The 19,937-nt window shown below is 40.1% G+C and overlaps 1 protein-coding gene across 1 annotated transcript; it reads right to left on the bottom strand.

The window, feature by feature from the left end:
* Window positions 1–1,989: 1,989 nt before the first annotated feature.
* On the bottom strand, window positions 1,990–11,460 carry LOC144646712 (uncharacterized). Its single transcript, XM_078506396.1, has 3 exons — window positions 11,360–11,460; window positions 4,552–5,502; window positions 1,990–2,258 (listed from the first exon to the last, which is right to left on the bottom strand). The coding sequence occupies exons 2-3, from the start codon at window positions 5,495–5,497 to the stop codon at window positions 1,990–1,992; spliced, it is 1,215 nt and encodes a 404-aa protein (XP_078362522.1). The 5' UTR covers window positions 5,498–5,502; window positions 11,360–11,460.
* Between the last annotated feature and the right edge of the window lie 8,477 nt (window positions 11,461–19,937).

Raw genomic sequence — 19,937 nt, 5'->3', positions numbered from 1 at the left:
GATATATTTACTTGTCGGATCGTGTGTAAGAAAACCGGATTCTGGTTTTTCTTCTGATTGGTCGAGAAACAATACTCAATGAAGCGGCGTGGACTGATTGGCTGTCGTATTTCAACGAGACTTTCGGTCAGAAGCTGGTGGTAACGGCTTTAGAAGCGGCGTGTTTACTGCGAGACCGAGTTCTCTTCTACGTTAGCTGAAGCCCTGACAAATTTCAAGTGTAATTCTCTGAAGGCAGAACAGATAGACTGTGCGACAATACGTAATTTGGTTTCGAGAAGATGTTTTGGCAGTTTTTCCAATGCGTTTCGGGAAAAGTTTACAAACGCGACACGATCCTATCTGTCGTGAAACAGCTCTTGTCGGTGAATTCCTTGTTTTTTTTTTGTGAGCTGAAATAAAGGGACGGCATCTACAGCTGATAAATATATGTTCGCAAGCGCCATCTCACCCTACTACTTTAGGCATTTTTATTTCAGCACAGCAAAGTTTTAATACAGGCTGTACATGTACAATTATTCTGCAGACAATTTTCACGCCTGGTAGAAATCCGAGTCTCGCCGACACCTTAGTTTATTTAAATTAGGGGGCGGTTGGCGGCCAGTTAAATAAATGTATCAGGCGTTCTTTTTTCCCTCTTCCTTTCGAAAAAAGAACGCCTAATCGCAGGTTAGTGCTCGGTGAATGAGTGATTCATTCTGTATATTCTGTACCGAACGATAACCCTGACAAGACGAAATAAAGACGAGTCAAGTTCAACTTTCTGACCCGATTATTTCTCTGAAGTCAAAAATCTGTGCCGTAACAATTAAAAAGGCAACGTAACCAAATGGCCGTTTAGTTTAGTTGATAAAGTCTTTTACTGTATAAATTTTGAACCTTTTCAATGGACAGTCCGTGTAGTAATAAAAGCATTGCATCGTGGAGTCGGTTAATAAACATCCAGGATCTCCTTTGCATTCACAACGGAATATCAATTTGTATTTCCCTGCATTTGGCCCAGACGGGGCTAAAACGGCTGCTGAGAACTCGTATGGTGTATAACGGGTTGTGGAACATGTGGCCGGTCCAACTACTGTCTTTCCCTGAAAATCATATAAAAAATTGCATTAGTCAAACCATGTAATCTGTTTGTTTATGATTACAGAGCCCATTATTACATGTATTATTGCCTCTCTATTAACCATTATAATGATCGGAAGCTCCTAATCTATAGAACTATTCCAATATAGGTTACATTTTCTGAGAAGTTCCATTGATTAAGTGCATGATCTCGTTAGGTTTTAAAACTTGATTATAAAAGCCTAAGATCCGTCTCCATCCGTGGCTGGTCCTTATCGTTTCAATTTGCATCATGTACGTTCATGTGATAATTAATTAAGCAGCAAGGCAAAGCATGGTATGAAATCACGGCCAAAGAGTGTCTGAAGTCCATGTTAGGTTTGAAAGATAAACCTTGCTGACAAATTAGCTTGCAAATACAAATGTGAATAGCCATTCCAGGTTGCCAGACTAGTCAATTGGAAAAATATAGAAGGCAGACTGATACAAAGTAGCGGCAAAAATAAACAAAATTGATTAAACAATTTAAACGTATTGAACAATTTGCCCGGAAAAGAAATTTCAAACCTTTTGTTGTTTTATAGTTTGTTTATTTTTGCCGTTAAGGTATCACGGAAATTAAGGTTCCGTGATACCTTAAGCCGTTTACGTCGTTAGGCTGGTTAGGATCAGCTTAGCTGCCATCTATTATTTCCGTTTTAACTTTACTGATCCAGGTCTACAAGAGATCCGGTTTGTCGCTGTGATATTGCAGATTTTTATTACAACTGAATTTGAGCTCGACTACAGGTAAGTTGAATAGAGATCAATAGAAATACCCAAATGACATTGTACTGATAAGTATTGCAACTTCAGCTGGCAAAATCTGTAAAGAAAGGAAGTGTTCATTAAAATGTAGATACAGTAAAACTTTTGCATAATTTATGGTTAAGCGTAACTCACATCTGGCTCAGGTAACATAGCAAATGTCTTTGCAGCTGGACCAGGTGTAACAGTTTCAGCTTCTCTTTTATATTCACCCGAGTAGCAGGCCTCCAAAGGCCCTTGAGTTTCTGGTGGGCCTTCGGACCCCCAAGGCCCTGGAATCCCAGCGTCTCCTTGATCCCCTTGAGGGCCGGCATTTCCTTGCTGTCCATTAACACCGTCGGTACCATTTTTTCCTGGGTCGCCCTGGGGTCCCGGCTTTCCCGGCGTGCCTTGAGTGCCAATAAAAAAATAAACACCCACGTCACTGAGAGGTTTTATTATGTTACAACAATAACATATGCAGTGACAGGGAGGAAGCAACTCTCCATACACACTCTTAAATGAAATCTGAACGATGTTCTAACTTGCAAAGCAATCATCAGGGCGGTTGTCAGCGGATACCTCTTAGGCCCATGAGCAGATTCTCTCATTCTGAACTTGCCAAAACAATTCCAACAACTACAACGACAACAACGACGACATGACGGCTAGTGGGAGAGTTTGGTTCCTTTTTTAAAGCGCTGTTAAAGGCGTTTTCTCAGTTGTCTTTAAAACGGGGAAAATTTCTCCAGAAAGGTTCTGGTTGTTTACAGGCGGTGGTTATTGCGAAATCAAACCACGACGGAAGTGGTAATGAAAACGTGGCGATCGAAATTTCCCTATTGCTCCTGCTCTATTGTTTCGAAGTTCTTTCTTGACTTTGTCGTTCTTTGTTTTACGTCATTGATGAGCCCCATGTGCGTTTAAAAACGTGGTACGTTCCTTTGCATTTCAGCGTTAAAAAGCAACGTGAACTCACAAAATTCTGCGTTTTTACATTTTTAGCGAAGATAGTTCTGACCGCTTTACAATCACTGAACCAAAGGCATCGCCGTCGTGGTTGTTATAGCTTTCATTTCGCGGGAAAGGTGGCCTGCTGCTAGCTGCTGCAACGTCAAAAAATAGGTCACCAAGGGTGACATGAGTCTAATGCCGTATGGCATAGTGATACAGATTGCGCGGTTTTCGTAAGCCGGTTAAAATTGGTTAGAGGTTTGTGTTCGGGAGTTTAATTTAAAATGCTTATAGCAAGCCAGTGGCAAGCTAGGGGCATCGTGGATGATTATGGATGAAAACGAAACAGTCATAAATGTTATATGCTTCACAAAATTTAAAGTATGACAGGAGTTGATGTTACTTCTTCCGTATTGTCCGTAAAAGCAGAAACGATTAAACATTTGGACAAGATTGCGTGACGATTTACAAAAAGCATGTTCATTACAACAAGGGTTGAAGAACTTCACATCGTTTTCTTTCAGATTTTTCACCATTTTGATGATGACTCTTGAAACAGATTTTGCAATAAAAGCACTTGAAATAGTGACTGTTACTCCATTGTACTGTAAGCACTTAGTGACAGATTTTCCTAAAAACGGGTGTAAATGCTCACGTCAATATAATGATGACCTTTTGAACGCTGGAAACTAGGCAATTATTATCGAGCTACCATACACAGGAGCGAAGACTGTTTATCATGATGTACAAATTTCGCGAATCATCACTTCCATATCAATGTAACCATTTTATGATTTTTCTAGCTCTAAGAAGAACTTAAGATCTCTGAGAGTCGTAAAAGCATGAAATTCGATTTCAGTGTATGGCAAAGGCCGGGACAGTGTAATACTGCAAAGCGGCCAAACAAACGCATTTTGATTTAGTCGCGTAACTTGATTTACATTTATCCATGTACATCTTTTATTTTTGAAGGTTTTTGTTTGCACTGTAAAGAAAAAATTGGTCAAAATTCGAATGACTTAAATACAAAAACCGAGGTAAAGTTTTCTATTTTTTAAAACAAAATAAATATTTGGTCGCATTGTGTAAATAAACGCGAGTCGCCGTCGAAATATTTTTTCTCAAAGACGTCTTGCTTTTTAAGCAAGACGAAAACACAAGTGCTTAACTGAACTGAAAACGAAGATTTATTTTCACAAAAAGCTTACAAATGTCTTAACTGGAAAATTATTTCGTCCTGTTCAAGTGTTGAATAATCGTGACTTGAGAAAGAACTTTTAATTATGCGTGGGAACACGTGTCGCTGATTGGCTGTTTTTAATTGAAACTAATCGTGCGTGTCCGTACGGAGTCCGTTCTTGCAGCTGATCATTGTTTTCTACATTACAGCGAACGATTATCGATCCCGAACCATTCCTTGGGATTGCTAACAGCTTTTTTCATATAACAAAGAGTCTAATGCGCATGCGCAAAGCGCACGCAAGCATTAGACTCAAAAACCACTGACTAGAACGTGAATTGATCGCGTTGCAAGCTGTGAGAACATCGTTATTCGGTCACAGACCTCCTTTCAACCCCCCACCCCGACGATAACCTATTGCATCCTTTTTAACCTATTGCATCCTTTTTTTACAGCAAGCGACCAGTGGAGGTGACTCAAACTAGAAAGTGCTAACAAGTGCCTCCAAATCCAACCAATGATAATGTTACTTACATGGCTTGGTTTAAGACAACAAATTATTAACTTACCTTTTCTAACAACTGTGATATCCACTATGACATGTAAAATAAAAATAGAAACCACGATCACCAAGAAGAGTAACATTCTGGTTTTGATTCCTTTAAGACGTGTAATGAGGTTTCTATGCAAGCCGTCCAAACTTTGCAGCCCGACATTCGTTTGCTCCAGAACCTCCAATCTCTCTGCCAAGAGCAGAACTAGCTGTTTTAATTGTTTTACCTCTTCTTGGCTTCTTTCAGACTGTTGCGCTAGGTTTAAAATCTCTCTGTTTAACGCTTCCTTGAAGTCGGCTAAGATTCGGGCCTCAAGACTGTGCAAATCAGAAACGTTTTTAATATTCACAATTTCTTTAAGTGCCTTCTGTGCGGCTGGATCTGGAGCAAGTTGAGAATCCTTCAGCAAGTTTTCAATGGCGTCAAAGGCATCTGCCTTGTCAGCATTGGTTAACTCAAGCTTTGGCACATGCACCCACTTGCTGTTTCGTGTTTCGCGGACTTCCTTGATCAAGGGCTGAGGGATGGTAAACTGTTTGCACCAGTACATCAGGTTCAAGATACCAGTGATGTCCAAGTCATCCGCACTCCGTATATCAGCATGTCCTCCCAAATCAGGAAGGAAGAGCTTAGCTATTTCCCAGGGACCCAGGATTGGATCCACCCATTTGGCAGGATCACTTTGTTTCCAGGTTGGATTGTTTCGATGGTGATAACCCTGTAGGATGTTAGCCCATACACACGTACTCATGTGTCTTCTGGGGACATGGACACATGTGCAGGGTCCAGCAGTTCTCGCTGATACATTCCTATAGAAGGTCTCCATCTCTCGGGTAATGAACGGACGAAGACCTTGACAAAAAACAGTAGTTAACGCATGGCCGAGGGCAAGCCAGTTTCTGTACTCTGGCTTAGAGAGTTGCACAGCTGTTCCTGATGTTGATGTGCTTGAGGTTGCCATTTTAACTAAGGAGAAATTAACATTATTAAAAAACGTTTTTACTTATTAAAACCAAGCATTACGAGGAAAAAATTAAGCACTCTATCCATCGACACGCCCTACCGCTTGACTAATCAGGGAACATAATGGCTGCTACCGGATTCCGTAGACCATTAGAGAGGTTAAGCATGACGTTATACAGCAAACGGCAAACGCGAGCTTGCCTTTCATTTTGTTACCTTTTTATCGAATTCTAAAATTAATCCCTCACAAAAATAGGGAAAAAATCTTACATTCACGACAAACACAAAACTTCTCATTAATTTTCCGTGTACAAACGCCAAACAGCAGACGGCAGAAATTAAATTTTTGCCGTTCGCGGGAAAAATAAACGTCATGCTTAATCTCTCTATTGTCTTGGGAAAATGACTTGACATAAAAAGGCCATTATCGATGTTTTCCTCGTAATGGTAGCCTGCGCCGGCCACGCAGGCTATCGTAATGGTGGATTTTGAAAAACATTCCCCCCCTTTCTCACAGACTGGTAGTCGAAAGCTTGTTTTAACAAAACAATTTAACCAGAAACCGCTTTTTACCAAATGTCTTATCCTGGTTACTCGTCTATTTTTAAAAGAAAATTAACGATAAGAAAGTGACATGACGTTTCGACGACTTCGTGTCATCATTATAAAATATGAAGAAATTAACATAAAGATCAAGTACCGTAAAATTCCGGTTATAAGCCCTGGGCTTATACAAGTTCGTAAGGGGTTTGGAGTGGGCTTATAAACGGAGGGGCTTATATCCGGGAGGGCTTATAAGCGAAATAAAAAGAACGTTTTGAAATGAGCCACGGTAGTGTTAAACGAAATACGTTTTTAAGTAAAAAACGCATAATAAAGCAACATTTAGCAGTGTTCAGTACTGTCATCCGGCAGAGGGGGCTTATATCCGGGAGGGCTTATAATCGGACATATTTTTTTGTTTCCAGATAGATGGGCCTATAACCGGGGTGGCTTATAAGCGGGAGGGCTTATAACCGGAATTTTACGGTATTTATATACAAAATAAGCATAACCCGCTTACCGTCTATTAGGCTATTGCGCAATTTGATTGGCTACACAGGTGCCGTCTATTTAACAATTATAGTTCTCCTATTCTGATTGGTTTAAATTGATCATGTGACGCGATAGTGTTCGTCCGGCGGAGAGCACTATCAGCCCTTATAGTTCACCACTAAATTTTCTCAGATTCTGATTGGTTTAAATTGAACACGTGACGCGATAGTGCCCGTCCGCCGGAGGGCACTATCAGCCCATAGTGCCCTCCCGTGAAAAATGCCCGGATCGATAGTGCCCGCCCGTGACTGTTTTTTGTAAACAAGCTGCCTGCAGACAAAAAAACCCAACCAAATTCACTGCATTTAGTGGGTTTCTCGTCTGGTTTTGTTTCGTTTGTTAAATTTCGGCTTTCAATTGAGTTTTTTATCCTGAAAAGTAAAAATAATACACGATGCTTGTTTTTGTATGTGCGCGCGGAAGAAAATTTAGTGGTGAACAATAAAGACAATAGAGTGTTTCTATCTCGGAACTATCGGTCTGATAGTTGCCCCTTGGAAATTTGATGTTCTTAAAGCTAGCATATTTGCCCTCGAAGCTTCGCTTCTCGGGCTACTATTTGTTTTAAGAACATCAAATTTCCGCGGGGCAACTATCAGCCAATAGTTCCTCGACAGAAACACTCCATTGTTAAAATAGTGCCCTCCCGTGAAAAATGCCCGGATTGATAGTGCCCTCCCGTGACTGTTTTTTGTAAACAAGCGTGTCTGCAGATAAAAAAAACCCAACCAAATTCACTGCATTTAGTGGGTTTCTCGTCTGGTTTTGTTTCGTTTGTTAAATTTCGGCTTTCAGTTGAGTTTTTTATCCTGAAAAGTAAAAATAAATCACCATGCTCGTTTTTGTATGTGCGCGCGGAAGAAAATTTAGTGGTGAGCAATAAAGACAATCGAGTGTTTCTGTCTCGGAACTATCGGTCTGATAGTTGCCCCTTGGAAATTTGATGTTCTTAAAAGGATTAGTGGAAAACACGGGGCCGGGGTAATGGGCTTTCAATGCAAGGAAACACCCGGGACCCGGTCGGGGTAATAGGCTTTCACGCAAGAAAACACCCGGGACCCCGCGTTTTCCACAGACCCCGAGACCCCGCGTTTTCCACACCCCGGGATCCCGGGACCCCGGCCCCGTGTTTTCCACTAATCCATCTTGAAACTAGCATATTAGCCCTCGAAGCTTCGCTTCTCGGGCTAATATTTGTTTTAAGAACATCAAATTTCCGCGGGGCAACTATCAGCCGCTAGTTCCTCGACAGAAATACTCAATTGTCAGGAGCCCATCATGGGCTCCTGCAATTGTTTAAATAGAAGCCTCGAGCTCGCCGTCTAGTTGTGTGTGAAAAATACACTGTAATGAAGCATGATAAGCGCGCATTTAGACAAAACGTTTCGCGCGGATGAAGTCCGCTCGACTGTTCAGTTTTGTTTTTTCTTTGTTAATGAGTAGCATTTCAAAAATTAACCCTTAATATGCTGAAATTACTCCAAAACCACGTTTTTTTAACCGTTAATCGATTTTCTTGGCTCTACGGTCCTAAATTTCTCGAAACTTTGCTAGAAATGCACTTTCCGACACTGCAGTAAGTTTTTGATGAAATTTCCATGTAAAAATGTACAATATTTTACTTTGGCACATGCGCATAAGCCAAAATTTGGACTTTTTTTTGCTGAACCGTTCCGATTTTTTTCCTTGCTCCTTTCCTTTTCGTTTTGCTCTGCTTTCTTATTTTCTCTATCTTTTACTCTGTGCACCCTTTCTACTGGCCTGCAAAGTTTTGATCTTAATCAATGGAAAACCCTGGAAAGGAGACCATGATCAAGTACGGGTATATTGGCCTGTTTTAGCACCAATTTTACACCAAAAACTGATCACGTTTTTTTCAATTAGCTCTGCCGGAATGCAGTCAATATTCAAGATGGACAGTCCTGTGGAAAGATCGATCCAAACTCTATAAGTTGCATACCACAAAAATCTGCTGACGTGTAAATTGGTGACGTCATAAGTGGTTGAATGGCCATTCCTCCAAATCCCGGAATAATCCGGACTTAGCATGTTAAGGGTTAAACACTGGAGCTTGCTTCGGCATTTCTTAAGTATTTTAAAGTTCTCACGGAGGTTCGCAGATTACGTTCATCCTTGAGATGTTTTCCGATTACGTCCAGTATTCATGTTCCTCGACAACTGAAGCATATTTTCGCACCATATGGGGCTGTTGTGGTTTAACTTTATTTTTGGTTAAAATTTTTTCAAACCAGTTTGATTTATTTTGTTCATTATTTCATATTCGTTATCATAATCTGAAACAAAGGCACTTTGGTGGCCAATTTATTCCAATCAATTTGCCTAAGCCATTCATCTCTTATCTCTTCAGCAAACTAGTGCGCCGCTGTGACTTGTCTCTCATAGGAATACCCATCGAGAAACATAGGCGTACGGGCACCTTTGGTCCTTGGGGGCGGAGACCTTTTTGCCCGAAAAATAATTGGCACAGGTTGAAAGCTTAACAAAAAGCTAAAGGCCTATAAAATGGAAAATAAAACGTGCATTGAAACAGCTGTGTACAAACTTCGCCTGCTTTCTTTAGTTCTTTAATTAATTTCGTGGCGTTGTCCGACGGTGCAATGCACTGAATCCTTTTTCGGAAATATTTATTTATTCACTCTAGTTTAGCAAAACTTAAATTAATTTTTGGGAGCCAAGAAGAAAAGAAATGCAAAAGCGTGTAAAACAATTGGTTTTAAAACATTTCGTTGAAAGTTAGCCCTGAGAACTAAACATTTGAGTCGAAAGCATTAGCTTCATCACATTTATAACAGCTTTGTTTGAAGGTCTTCCACTTAATCCATCGTGCGCAAACGCTCAAGATCGATAATTTAAGTATATTCAAGTATATTTTCGAGGGTATTCCTAACATCAAATTAACATATAGTGATCTCAAGAAGCTGTTTTCCATAGCCACCTCTCAAACGCATTTCCTATCGACGGTACGTCGGTGACACTTTCTGACTGTTTCATACAGAGTCGGATGCCTTGCTGTTTAAATGGAAAACAAGTCCCCCAAATGCCGAATACGCGGGATGTGAATGGCCTTCCACAATCACATCCTTTTTCATAAGTGCAATTAAATATAAATGTAAATGCAAACACTGAATAAAGTATTTCAAACCACCCCAAGCTCACGACATAAAACGTACGCGGACGCGACTCTTGCTTCGAGCGGTGTTGTGTTACAAAGATGCGATTCGCAACTAATATGCTTCAAAAGGTATAAAATTTTATGCTTTGTGAATGAAATTGGAAATTGCCGGTGATAAAGGAAGGCGATGATTAGTATAGGAAATCCCACGACCTCGAGTACAACTCGTGATTTTAATCATGAATTGTACCTATTAAAATAGGGAGGAGTGATGTTTTGAAAGTTCTCAAAATTGCACGAGCCTTCGAAACCTTCCTGTATGTCTTCGACCGACATCGGAAAAGCTACGAAAGCCTTCGGTTCAACTCCAAAGGTCTTCGAATCAACTTTAGAAATCATCGGAAGTCTTCGGGTCAACTTCGGAAGACTTCGGGACAACTTCAGAAAGAAAAGTAATACGTACTCCTAGGGAATACAATTTGGGATTAATTGTACTGCTCTCGCCCAATCAGAATCCAGTAATTTTGTTGAGTGTACTATAAGAGGTGAAATCTCGAAGCGACGGGAGCTTTTAAAGCGAATTTATAGTCGCAGTAAATTTCAATACTTCGGACGTGATGCTTCCACGGGAAACAAACATGTGGTTCAGCGGGATACGAGAAACGTCTGCAATCAATCAATAAACATGTACGTTTGCGGATACGAAGAAGAAAAATAAAAAAACGGAACCCGACGGAATTTTATAGGCGGGCTGCTGACGTCATCCCGCGTAAAAAGTTGGCTCACTCCCTCGGGTCACCACTACCTTCAAAGCGAGTGACCCTGCCCCCCGAGACAACTTTGCAATTTCTCCTATATAGTCGGTTCGCTTCTATCTGGGACATGCAACTATTCTCCAAAAGACAGTTTTCGTGCCCGAGAAGTTTATTATAGGAACTTTTGAGAAACGCACGCCAGACCTCTAAACTCACACCTCTTTAATACGGCCACTTTTATTCAGCTTCTTTGGTATCCGTTACTTACTACTGGAAGTCTGTATAAATGATCAGTTTTTCTGGTATAGCTAAAGTAAAATTCAAATCTTTTTCAGTATGCAAATTTCCGATCAAAAAACAATCTGTTTGCTTTTTCGAAATCAGTTCACGGTCTGGTAAATTCAATAAATTATTAATTAGGTGAAAATTATACAATCTGTTCTTCTTTCATCAGTTATTAGGGACTACACTGGAAATAAAACCGATGTTGAAGTGTTATGTGGATTCTTGCAGTCACTTGAGATGATAAACCAGCTCTCGCAAATTGCAGCGAAACGTGCTACAAATTGCAAATCAGTATCCGGGAAAAACCCCGTGGTGTTTCGGTATGTTTGCATGACAACTACTTTGCCTTAAGTTTGGAGTCTCTAGAAAAAATTAACTATCCAAATTTTTAGCTGGGAGGCCCAACAACTGTTTTATAGTAATGTTGTAATGTATAAATTGGGAGGTAATATCCTTGATATGTAAAAACCAGGCTTCTCTAACGCGGGTTGATAGGCCAGATATAAAATCAGACGAGCGTTTAGCCCCGCTCGTAACTCCGTTATTTCGCGGCTGAAATTGCTGCAAAACAGTCTACAGTTCAAAAGCATACCTTTAGGTTGAAAATCCTACTCTGTTTCGGCTAAGATCACTACTGTCTCCACCGCAATGCAGCTTTAATAAAGTATCGACCTATTACAATGAAACTTGTGCGTATTGTAAAAAGCGGAAGTGATATGTAAATTCGTCTGGCGCCAAAAGGGGCTTGGGACCGATATCTTGCAATCCCATGTAGGTCAGCGGTGTTTGGCTTAAATTTTATACGCAGAGGACCGACCACGCATGGTCAGAATTACATCGCGTGACCTGTCTGTTGCTGGACCTTATAAAGTGAACCAAATTGATTCCAAGGCTATCTGTATGGCAAAAGGCAAAAAAACTTCTCAGCCCAGATTTCAACAAACAGAGCCAGCCTATAAACAAACTTTAAATGCAGGGCTGATCAAACAGCTAGGGACTGATGTTATAAATTTAATTTGGCCCAATATTTCGGTTGAACAAAACCAACCTTCATCAGGGGCATACAATGCTAAGTGAGTATGGAAACAAACGGTAACAAAATTTAAATAAACTAAAATGAAAACCGGTACGTGATAGGCTGATAATAAGAAAACAAAACAAATAACGTGTTTATTAAGTGTAAATTATACAAAAAAATTGTTTATTAAGTCTACTGCTGATCCTGATCTACACCAAGATCCGGCTACAATTTGCTCCTGTTTGTCAGAGTAGTCCTTGCATAGTTACAGAAGTCACTGGTAGAGCCAGCCTATCTCGAGCCAGGGCGCTAACGATAATTAGCTCCCCCAACCCAGAAAAAAGACCCCCCCCCTCCTCCCCTCTCCGCGATCTAAAACCGAAAAATCATTTCCAGAAGAAGAGGAAGAGTGTAGACCATGGAAAAATTTGGCAGATTTGTTTTTGTTTTATAATGGAAATGGCGCGCGCTTGAAGCGGACAAGTTTTTCGAAATTTCGCAGTTGCTCCGTCATACATTATGACATCAAATTGCCTCAACATACAGCATCTTTGACTTCCCGTTCTATGGAGCTCTTACTCAAAAATGCAGATGCAGCAGTCACTTATTCATATCCCACCCATGCTGCCCAGGTAGCGCCTTTGCCGCTACTACTGGATGCTGAGGTTGAATCTTATGAGGAAGACTTGTAAGACTTAAGACGTTTCGTTCTCGGGTTGCCTTATAATTATGTGTACTAAGTCTGAACAGCTAACACAGCGACATGCGGATCCTCTGTTCTCACTCCGAGCTTGTTGAAGTCTTGGCTAACACTGTCTGGCTGGTGCATGCAGAAGTAGTCTAATGTCTGCATTTTCATGGGAACAAGGGGTAAGGTTCTTACATATGTGGATGTTGACAGAGCCTGGAAGGGGGACATTGGGGTTTGCGGTATTGGCCAATTTTCCATCCGCTATCTCAGTAATTTTAATTTTGAATTGCGGTATTCTCCAAACCTACGAGATGCATTTTCTTAGTGTTTTTGTCGACGATAGTCCGTATTAAAACTTATCCTTTACTTTTTTCGGACCATTGTATTGCGATATTTGCCGAGTAATTTTGCGGTAATGAGCTGCGGTAATGCGGTGTTCAACAGCCCGCAATGGGGGGGGGGGGGGAGGGGGGTATGCTCATTCAGGAAAAATTTGTGTTGTTAGATTCTACTCATGTTCACATTTGATGACAACAGATGCAAAGTCTTGATGTCATATCGGGCATATATACCTTCAGGATAGCTTATAAAGGCCCAAACTCGTAGCAGGCATAGAGTAGGAATTCTCCGCAGCGTTGGACCAGATGTGAGATTACCAAGCAAATTGTAAGAGTGTTTTTGAAAGCAGCGTCTAATGGTGAGAACAGTGGATACGGATGTCGTTGTGGTAGCTTTTGTTTAACAATCCCTCATTTCATTCTCAGTTTTGAAGAAACGTTGAATACTCACCCCATCCCCCAATGTAATAAAGGTGTCCCCAAGAAATTCCAGAAGGGCCCATTGCTAAAATTGTCAAGCTCTTTGATTACTATGATTGAGCTAAATTTGGTACTTTTAAACTAACGTACACATTCATTTCACCATTTTGCTCAAACAGGTACCCATTCCTCTCCAGGAATCAAATAGTGCACCCCACTGGAAGAATACCGGAAAGGTAAGGGGCTAGGCTTATCGTATCAAATTTGGTGCCCTTAACAAAACGTTTAAGTGCACAATCCTTTCACCATTTAGTTCAAAACGTACCCACTACTTTCCGCCCTTAAGGCATTCCAGATGGACCGATAGACAAAATTAATGATCTCATCAAATACTATAGTCGTGACAAAAATGGTGCTTTTAACTCAAATGGCCTAATAATTTGTCCACAAAGCTCAAAAGAAGATCCGGGCTTCTACCCTGGTTCCAAATTGACCCTCCTGAGAGAATTCCCGATGTAGCCAGAGATAAAAATTGATTGCTACATTTGGTGCTTCTAGCCCGACGGATGGAGTAAATTTCGTAATAAAGCTCAAAGGTTACCCACCCCCTCCCGCCGGGTCCAAAAACCATCCCCCCTAAAAGAATTCCAGATGGGCCTATATCTGAAATTGATCAGCTCATCAAATATTATCACTGTGCCAAATTTGGTGCTTCTAATACAAAGTCTGCAGTAAATTTCGCCATAGAGCTCGAGTGATACCGACCCTCCCCCCTGGGTCTAACAGGTGTTCCCCTGAAAGAAATCCAGATAGGCCTATATCTGAAATTGATGAGCTCATCGAATACTATCAATGTGTCAAGTTTGGTGGTTTTAACCAAAATCGCACACACATTCATTTATTTCAAAATCGCACAATTTACCCAAATTTATTTACTGTTCCCTACAAGATCCATTAATTTGAAACTTTTTATCCTGATGGATACTGTAAGACATGGAAGAAAGAAACAACAAGACGTAAGAAAGAGGAAAAGATTGATGAAGGAAACTTAACATCTTGTTTGATACTGTCAAACGCGCTCTCAAACGCGTTGTTTTTTTTTTAAATTTGGGTTATTGACCAAGCGGGAGGTCAAAATGGCGGGATATTGGAAAAGTTATGTTTTTGCGACTACGTATTCATTCGTCTCCATTCTACTTTATATGTGGATTTGACTGATCTTCCGTTCACCCATACACGATTTATTGAAAAGGATCACTGAGGGTTACAAAAAAGGGATTTTGGAGACGCTCTTCAAAGCGTTGCTTTTTTGACCTACTTCCCTTTGTATGTCCCCCTCAATATGGCTCACGTGTTGCTGACCTAAGACAAAGAAGTTGGAGAAGAACGAAAACAGCGAGCTAAATGTATTTTTTTGATGTTTGGCGTTTAGTTGCTGTTTTCATTTCTTCTCGAACAAAGCCTAAAAATACCTGTTAAACCAGTATGAGATCCTAGCTTGTGAACTCCTGATGAGCCTCGGCTTGCGAAACACTGAGGAAAAACTCGTGGAAACCTTGTAAAACGTAACCACTGAAACCCTTAGAAGTCTTATAAGCCTTGTGAAACCTTGTTACATCCTCCCGGTAAAAGCTTGTGGAGGGTTTACTTGAACAGGGTATCACGTGGGTGGCGATCATGACATTTGTCCCCACTAGTGACAGATGACATAATTATCCGGTTACTGCTATTTTTTATTTTTTAGGTTGATGTAAAGAAATGTACAGGAATTTCCAGGCATCAGACTCCCTAAAATTAAAGGGAAACAAGGGTCTAGAAAAATTTTACCTTAAATGAAAGCCCATGTGTTCAGGACTTCAAAAATAGTTGTCATTTGGTGAAGCGCCGCCTTGAATTTTAGCAAGAGGGCTTTGAAATCGTCCAAAATCACCGCTTTCGAACACCGACGGCCGCCATCTTGAATGACGTAGGCTATGACGTAGCATTAGTCAAAGCTGGTTTTGCAATGACCCAGATCTTCGGTGCAAAAGTAATACCTAATAAAGCCCAGAATATTATGGTTCGCTGCCTGGATGCTGGCTGTAGCAACACATACAAAAAACTAAGGGATGGGTCACCCTTCACAAGTTCCTGAGGGTGAAAAAATCGAAAAAGTGGCAAGCCAAGACATAACGAGAGGGTAAATGCGGTAAATGACCGAAGCGCGGGAACTGTTTTCTCTGATCCGATCATTTTACACTAATTATAAAATGACTACGAGCATGAATTCCAGGTACGTAAATTGTTTACATGTACTTTACATTTTGCATCCTCATGATAAGTAGTGTGCGGTATTCCGAGTTTTAAACATTTATTTTTAAGTGGATATGCTTAATTTGTTCCCGAAATCAGCGCGAATTTTCTGACCGTAAGCGGCGATGTAATTGTTATCGATTTGTTCACGAAAAAAGCCGCAGCACACACAATCAGCCAGTGTTTTATTTTATTTTGTCTCAGGAATAGTTGCTAAATCTAAGGAATCCTCCCATCTCGTAGGGATATTACACTGTCTATTGTTATCATCGCCTTTCTGATCTTTGTGTCACGCAGTTGAGATTACCAATATTTATACTGACTGGTACATGTATTTCCTTACAGACGGAGCTATTTGGAACAAAAGGAAAACAAACCGCCACTAAAGGAGGAAGCTATTCCTACCATTTTCAGCTACACTTCTGAAAATATAGTCTGTCAAGCTAGTATTGAGCTAGCAATCGTTTTAAAAATCAGGCACATATCACTGAACATGAGCGACCATGAGCCGATCGGCGAATGGTTTGCAATGGCTTTATTTATATTTTTCACGTAGAATAACAAACCTCTGGCGCCCGGAATGGTAGAGTCGCAAAGTTTTACGTTTACGAAAACTGCAAGACAAGAAGAAAATAAAGACACTTTAGACTCTGATCGGGCGAAAATATTTCCCTGGAAATATTTATACTCAGATGAAATCAAAACACAATATTAAATTTTTGCGAACCTAAGGCCATCAAAGTTACGACGATGGTCAATGAAACTTCTACACTACTCTAATTTGATATCTGTTTGACCGAAACTCGATGAAAAAAAATCTCATTCAAGCTCTGTAGCCAATGTAGAAATGTGAGCAAAAATAAAACATCTGAGTTGCCGTGCGTGCAAATAATTATAATAGGCTTTGGCGAGAGACAACGAGAAGACTTAATTAAAATTCGTCGATAAGCGAATGTTGCCATAGCATTGTTGTTCTACTTTTTTCAAGCAAGTTTTTCTTCTCATTTCCAACGCGGTAAACCTTTTACCATTTTTAGGACGAGTTAGTAGCCTAAAATACGAAGCTACAAGTTGTAGGATTTCCTAGAAAATCCACCGCGACTTGATAATTAATTAGTTTTTAGTAATTTAATTAGTTTTTGTCTCGCATCGCATGCAGTCGTCTAAAAAATTGTTTTACGTCATTTTACCACTGAAAGAAAAATTACAATGTTTTACTTTTTTCTCGAGTTGTCTCCTACAAATAAAAAAACAACTCACCATTAAGGTCGCATTTGTGAACTGACAAGTGGCTTGCGTGCTGGTTCCGTAAGGTATATCTCTGTATTAAAATGTTTACCTTTGAGTAAAAGTTCGAAAGGTTCAATTTAAACCTTCGAGGGCCAGACGGTATTAAACCCAGAATGTCCATCTCCTGGTAACAAATAGTTTCTGTTTTTGTGGGGTAAACTTGGAAATTGTTGCAGCTCAGACACCAGTCGCGATTGCCAAGATGCGATTGTGTAGGGCCGTCGGCGTCGGATTGCACTATTACAGGTTGATCTTGAAGCTTCTTGATGAGCAATCGGCTCGAATCAACTTCTTCCTCGAAGGACATGTCGTATTGTAGGCAGGTTTATGGCTCCATCTGACTTGATTTCTGGGACATGGGCGACTCACTTTTGCTGTTCACTATTAAAACCCCACTAAATCCTTGACTAATGCAACGTCATAGCCTCGCTTGCATGATGGGAAAACAAAGATGGCCGCTCACGGCAGCAAAATGACCATTTTGCTGTCCCGATTATTGACAACAAATTGGATGTCAAAGCAAATAATTACTATTTTCAGTAATTTCATCGTATGAACTTTCATTTAAGGTAAAATTTTTCTAGACCCTTGTTTCCCTTTAAATCAAAGTTTATTTGTACACGTAACACCTAGGAGTACATAAAGTTCTCGTTGTACGTGTGCGTGTGTCTAAAATTACAAAAGTCTATTAAAAAGAAAAAAAAAGGAATTGTATTAAGAAATCTAAAACGTTAGATTTTGTAAAAGCTAAATCATTATGAACACTAAGCAAAGAACACGTGACTGGGGCAACTTTTTTTACAAACTGCCGCTACTTTAAAGGAGAAGTTCACTCCAGAATGGCCATTTATTTTCTTTACGCTAATAAAAAGTTTACACAAAGATATGTTATTCACCAAAATCTCAGCCTCCAACGTTCGCTATAACCCTACGAAATCTTTCCCAAAACTCGACAACTGAACGCCGTCATCTTGGAGCTGGTAATGTATGCATGACGTCAAAGAGCTCAGCCTGAAGTTTGGCGGGAAAATTTTTATTGTCAAAACTCCTTGTTTTTTGAATTTTTTGGAGCTCTGTTTGAGCAAAATGGAGCTGCACAAACAGGCATTTTGACAAACAAAAGCCACTACGAAGAAACAAGGAGTTTCGAGGATTTAAATTTCCCCGCCAGCTCTTTGACGTCATGCATACATTACCAGCTCCAAGATGGCGGCGTTCAGTTGTCGAGTTTTGGGAAAGATTTCGTAGGGTTATAGCGAACGTTGGAGGCTGAGATTTTGGTGAATAACATATCTTTGTGTAAACTTTTTATTGGCGTAAAGAAAATAAATGGCCATTCTGGAGTGAACTTCTCCTTTAATCTATTTTTCCAAGTCGCCAACGCAGCACAGCAATTTCTTTAGCAACTAATCACTTTTGTTTCGCTTACTGTGACCTTAAATATAGTTTAAAAACTGGTCATGAAATAGTGGGATGTTTTTTGTAACGATTACCAGGTCGAAAATCTATATAAGATTACGAACTAAGTGAAACTAGAGATTAAGGTAGAAAGCATAATTTTCAGACCAAAAGGCGTATTTAGTTTTCTAGTGCCAGGTGTACAGCCAACTCTCTCTCAAAGTGGACACAACTGTACCGAAGGGTCCTCTTTAGGGTGGGCATGGTCGCCTACAGAGAGTTCACTGTCCTGTTTTCAAATTTGGCTGATAAAAGATAAGTTTTCTTAGCGCTTTCTGTGTATTTCTTAGTGCCCTTATACTCATTTTATTGCAAATCTTAACAGCCTTATTCAATAATTGTTCATCAAAATGCGTTACAGTAAACACTGAACATATATGGTTAGTGTTCGAAATTTTAATATTTACAGAGTCTACGCAAGAGCCAAAGTGGAGCTCGCCGCCGGGGCTAAGTCTGGTTTCCGTAGCATGATACGATAGCCCACCTCAGATCTCTCTCCCCCGGGATGTTGTCAGGTTTTCTAAGAGCACAACACAATGACCCTGGCTATTTCAAAACTAAAACAATAACTTCTATGTTGGATTTTTTTTCGATATTTTTATCAGCGAAAGCGTTTAAATAAAATTAAACTGAATCATCGTAATTTCTCTCCTCACACGTTCCGTACCTCTTAGTTACACAAATAATTCAACACCATTTGTACGAATAAAGGGGGGCTTACAGTCACTTTTGTGAACAAGCCATGTACCCGATTTGGATATAACCTCTTTCAGTTCAAGGCAGTTAATTTTATGACATTTTGCTGCCTGCAGATTGATACAGTAAGGTTTCACCTTTCTTTCTGTGCAAAAATATCAATAAAAAACTCATTAATGGTGTTAATAATTAACCAGGTACTTGCAGTAACATTTCAAGAACAGTTTTCTTCCCACCTGTTTTTTTTTTCTTTATTGTAACTTACATTTTAATATAGGGGAGTGTTGTAGGGGAATCAAAGTTTGCCTTAAAATACAAATACCAAAAAAGTTTTATGTGAACCAAATTTGATTATAACATAGCTAGCAGAGCCGCGCAATCAAATTCAGTATACGTAAGCGTGCTCAAAATCCCGATGGAGCACGCTGATGACGTAATCGACGAGTGAAAATCTCACTGAGTAAAGCTCATACGCTGTGTTTTGCGAAAGCGATGTCATATTATCTTCGGAATATGAAAAGTGAATCCTTTCAGTAATTTTCCAAGGATACGAGCTACAAGGTAAGCTGTTTCTTATTATGAGACGGAGAGCGAAAGAGAAAATAAATTCGATTTTGCCGTCAAAGTTGTTCGTGTGCTTTTCTTCATTCAAACAACAACAACTAACGTGCGAGTCTCGAAAGACGAAAATCATTTTTTTCACGGCCCTAACGTGGAAGAATGGGCCAACCATGAATGACAACAGCTCGATGGCACTAAAAACTAGCTGCCTGACGAAAGTTTTCGCGTTTTAAGCATTACACCAAAGCGTCTACGGCTCTGTTGTGATTTTGCCGCTCGGGAAAAATTTACTTCATGAACTCGGGCGCTTCATTCAACAACCGTTTTCAAAAAAAAAATGTTTATTTACATCAATTACAAATAAAATCGGTCCACAAAAATACTTAAAACTAAGCATGGAACCGAA

The sequence above is a fragment of the Oculina patagonica genome, chromosome 1 (assembly GCF_052425735.1).
Source record: "Oculina patagonica isolate OP01 chromosome 1, crgOcupat, whole genome shotgun sequence".
Classification (NCBI taxonomy): domain Eukaryota; kingdom Metazoa; phylum Cnidaria; class Anthozoa; order Scleractinia; family Oculinidae; genus Oculina; species Oculina patagonica.
Note: the sequence above shows the minus strand (reverse complement) of the source record. Positions and strands in the feature narration are given on the sequence as shown.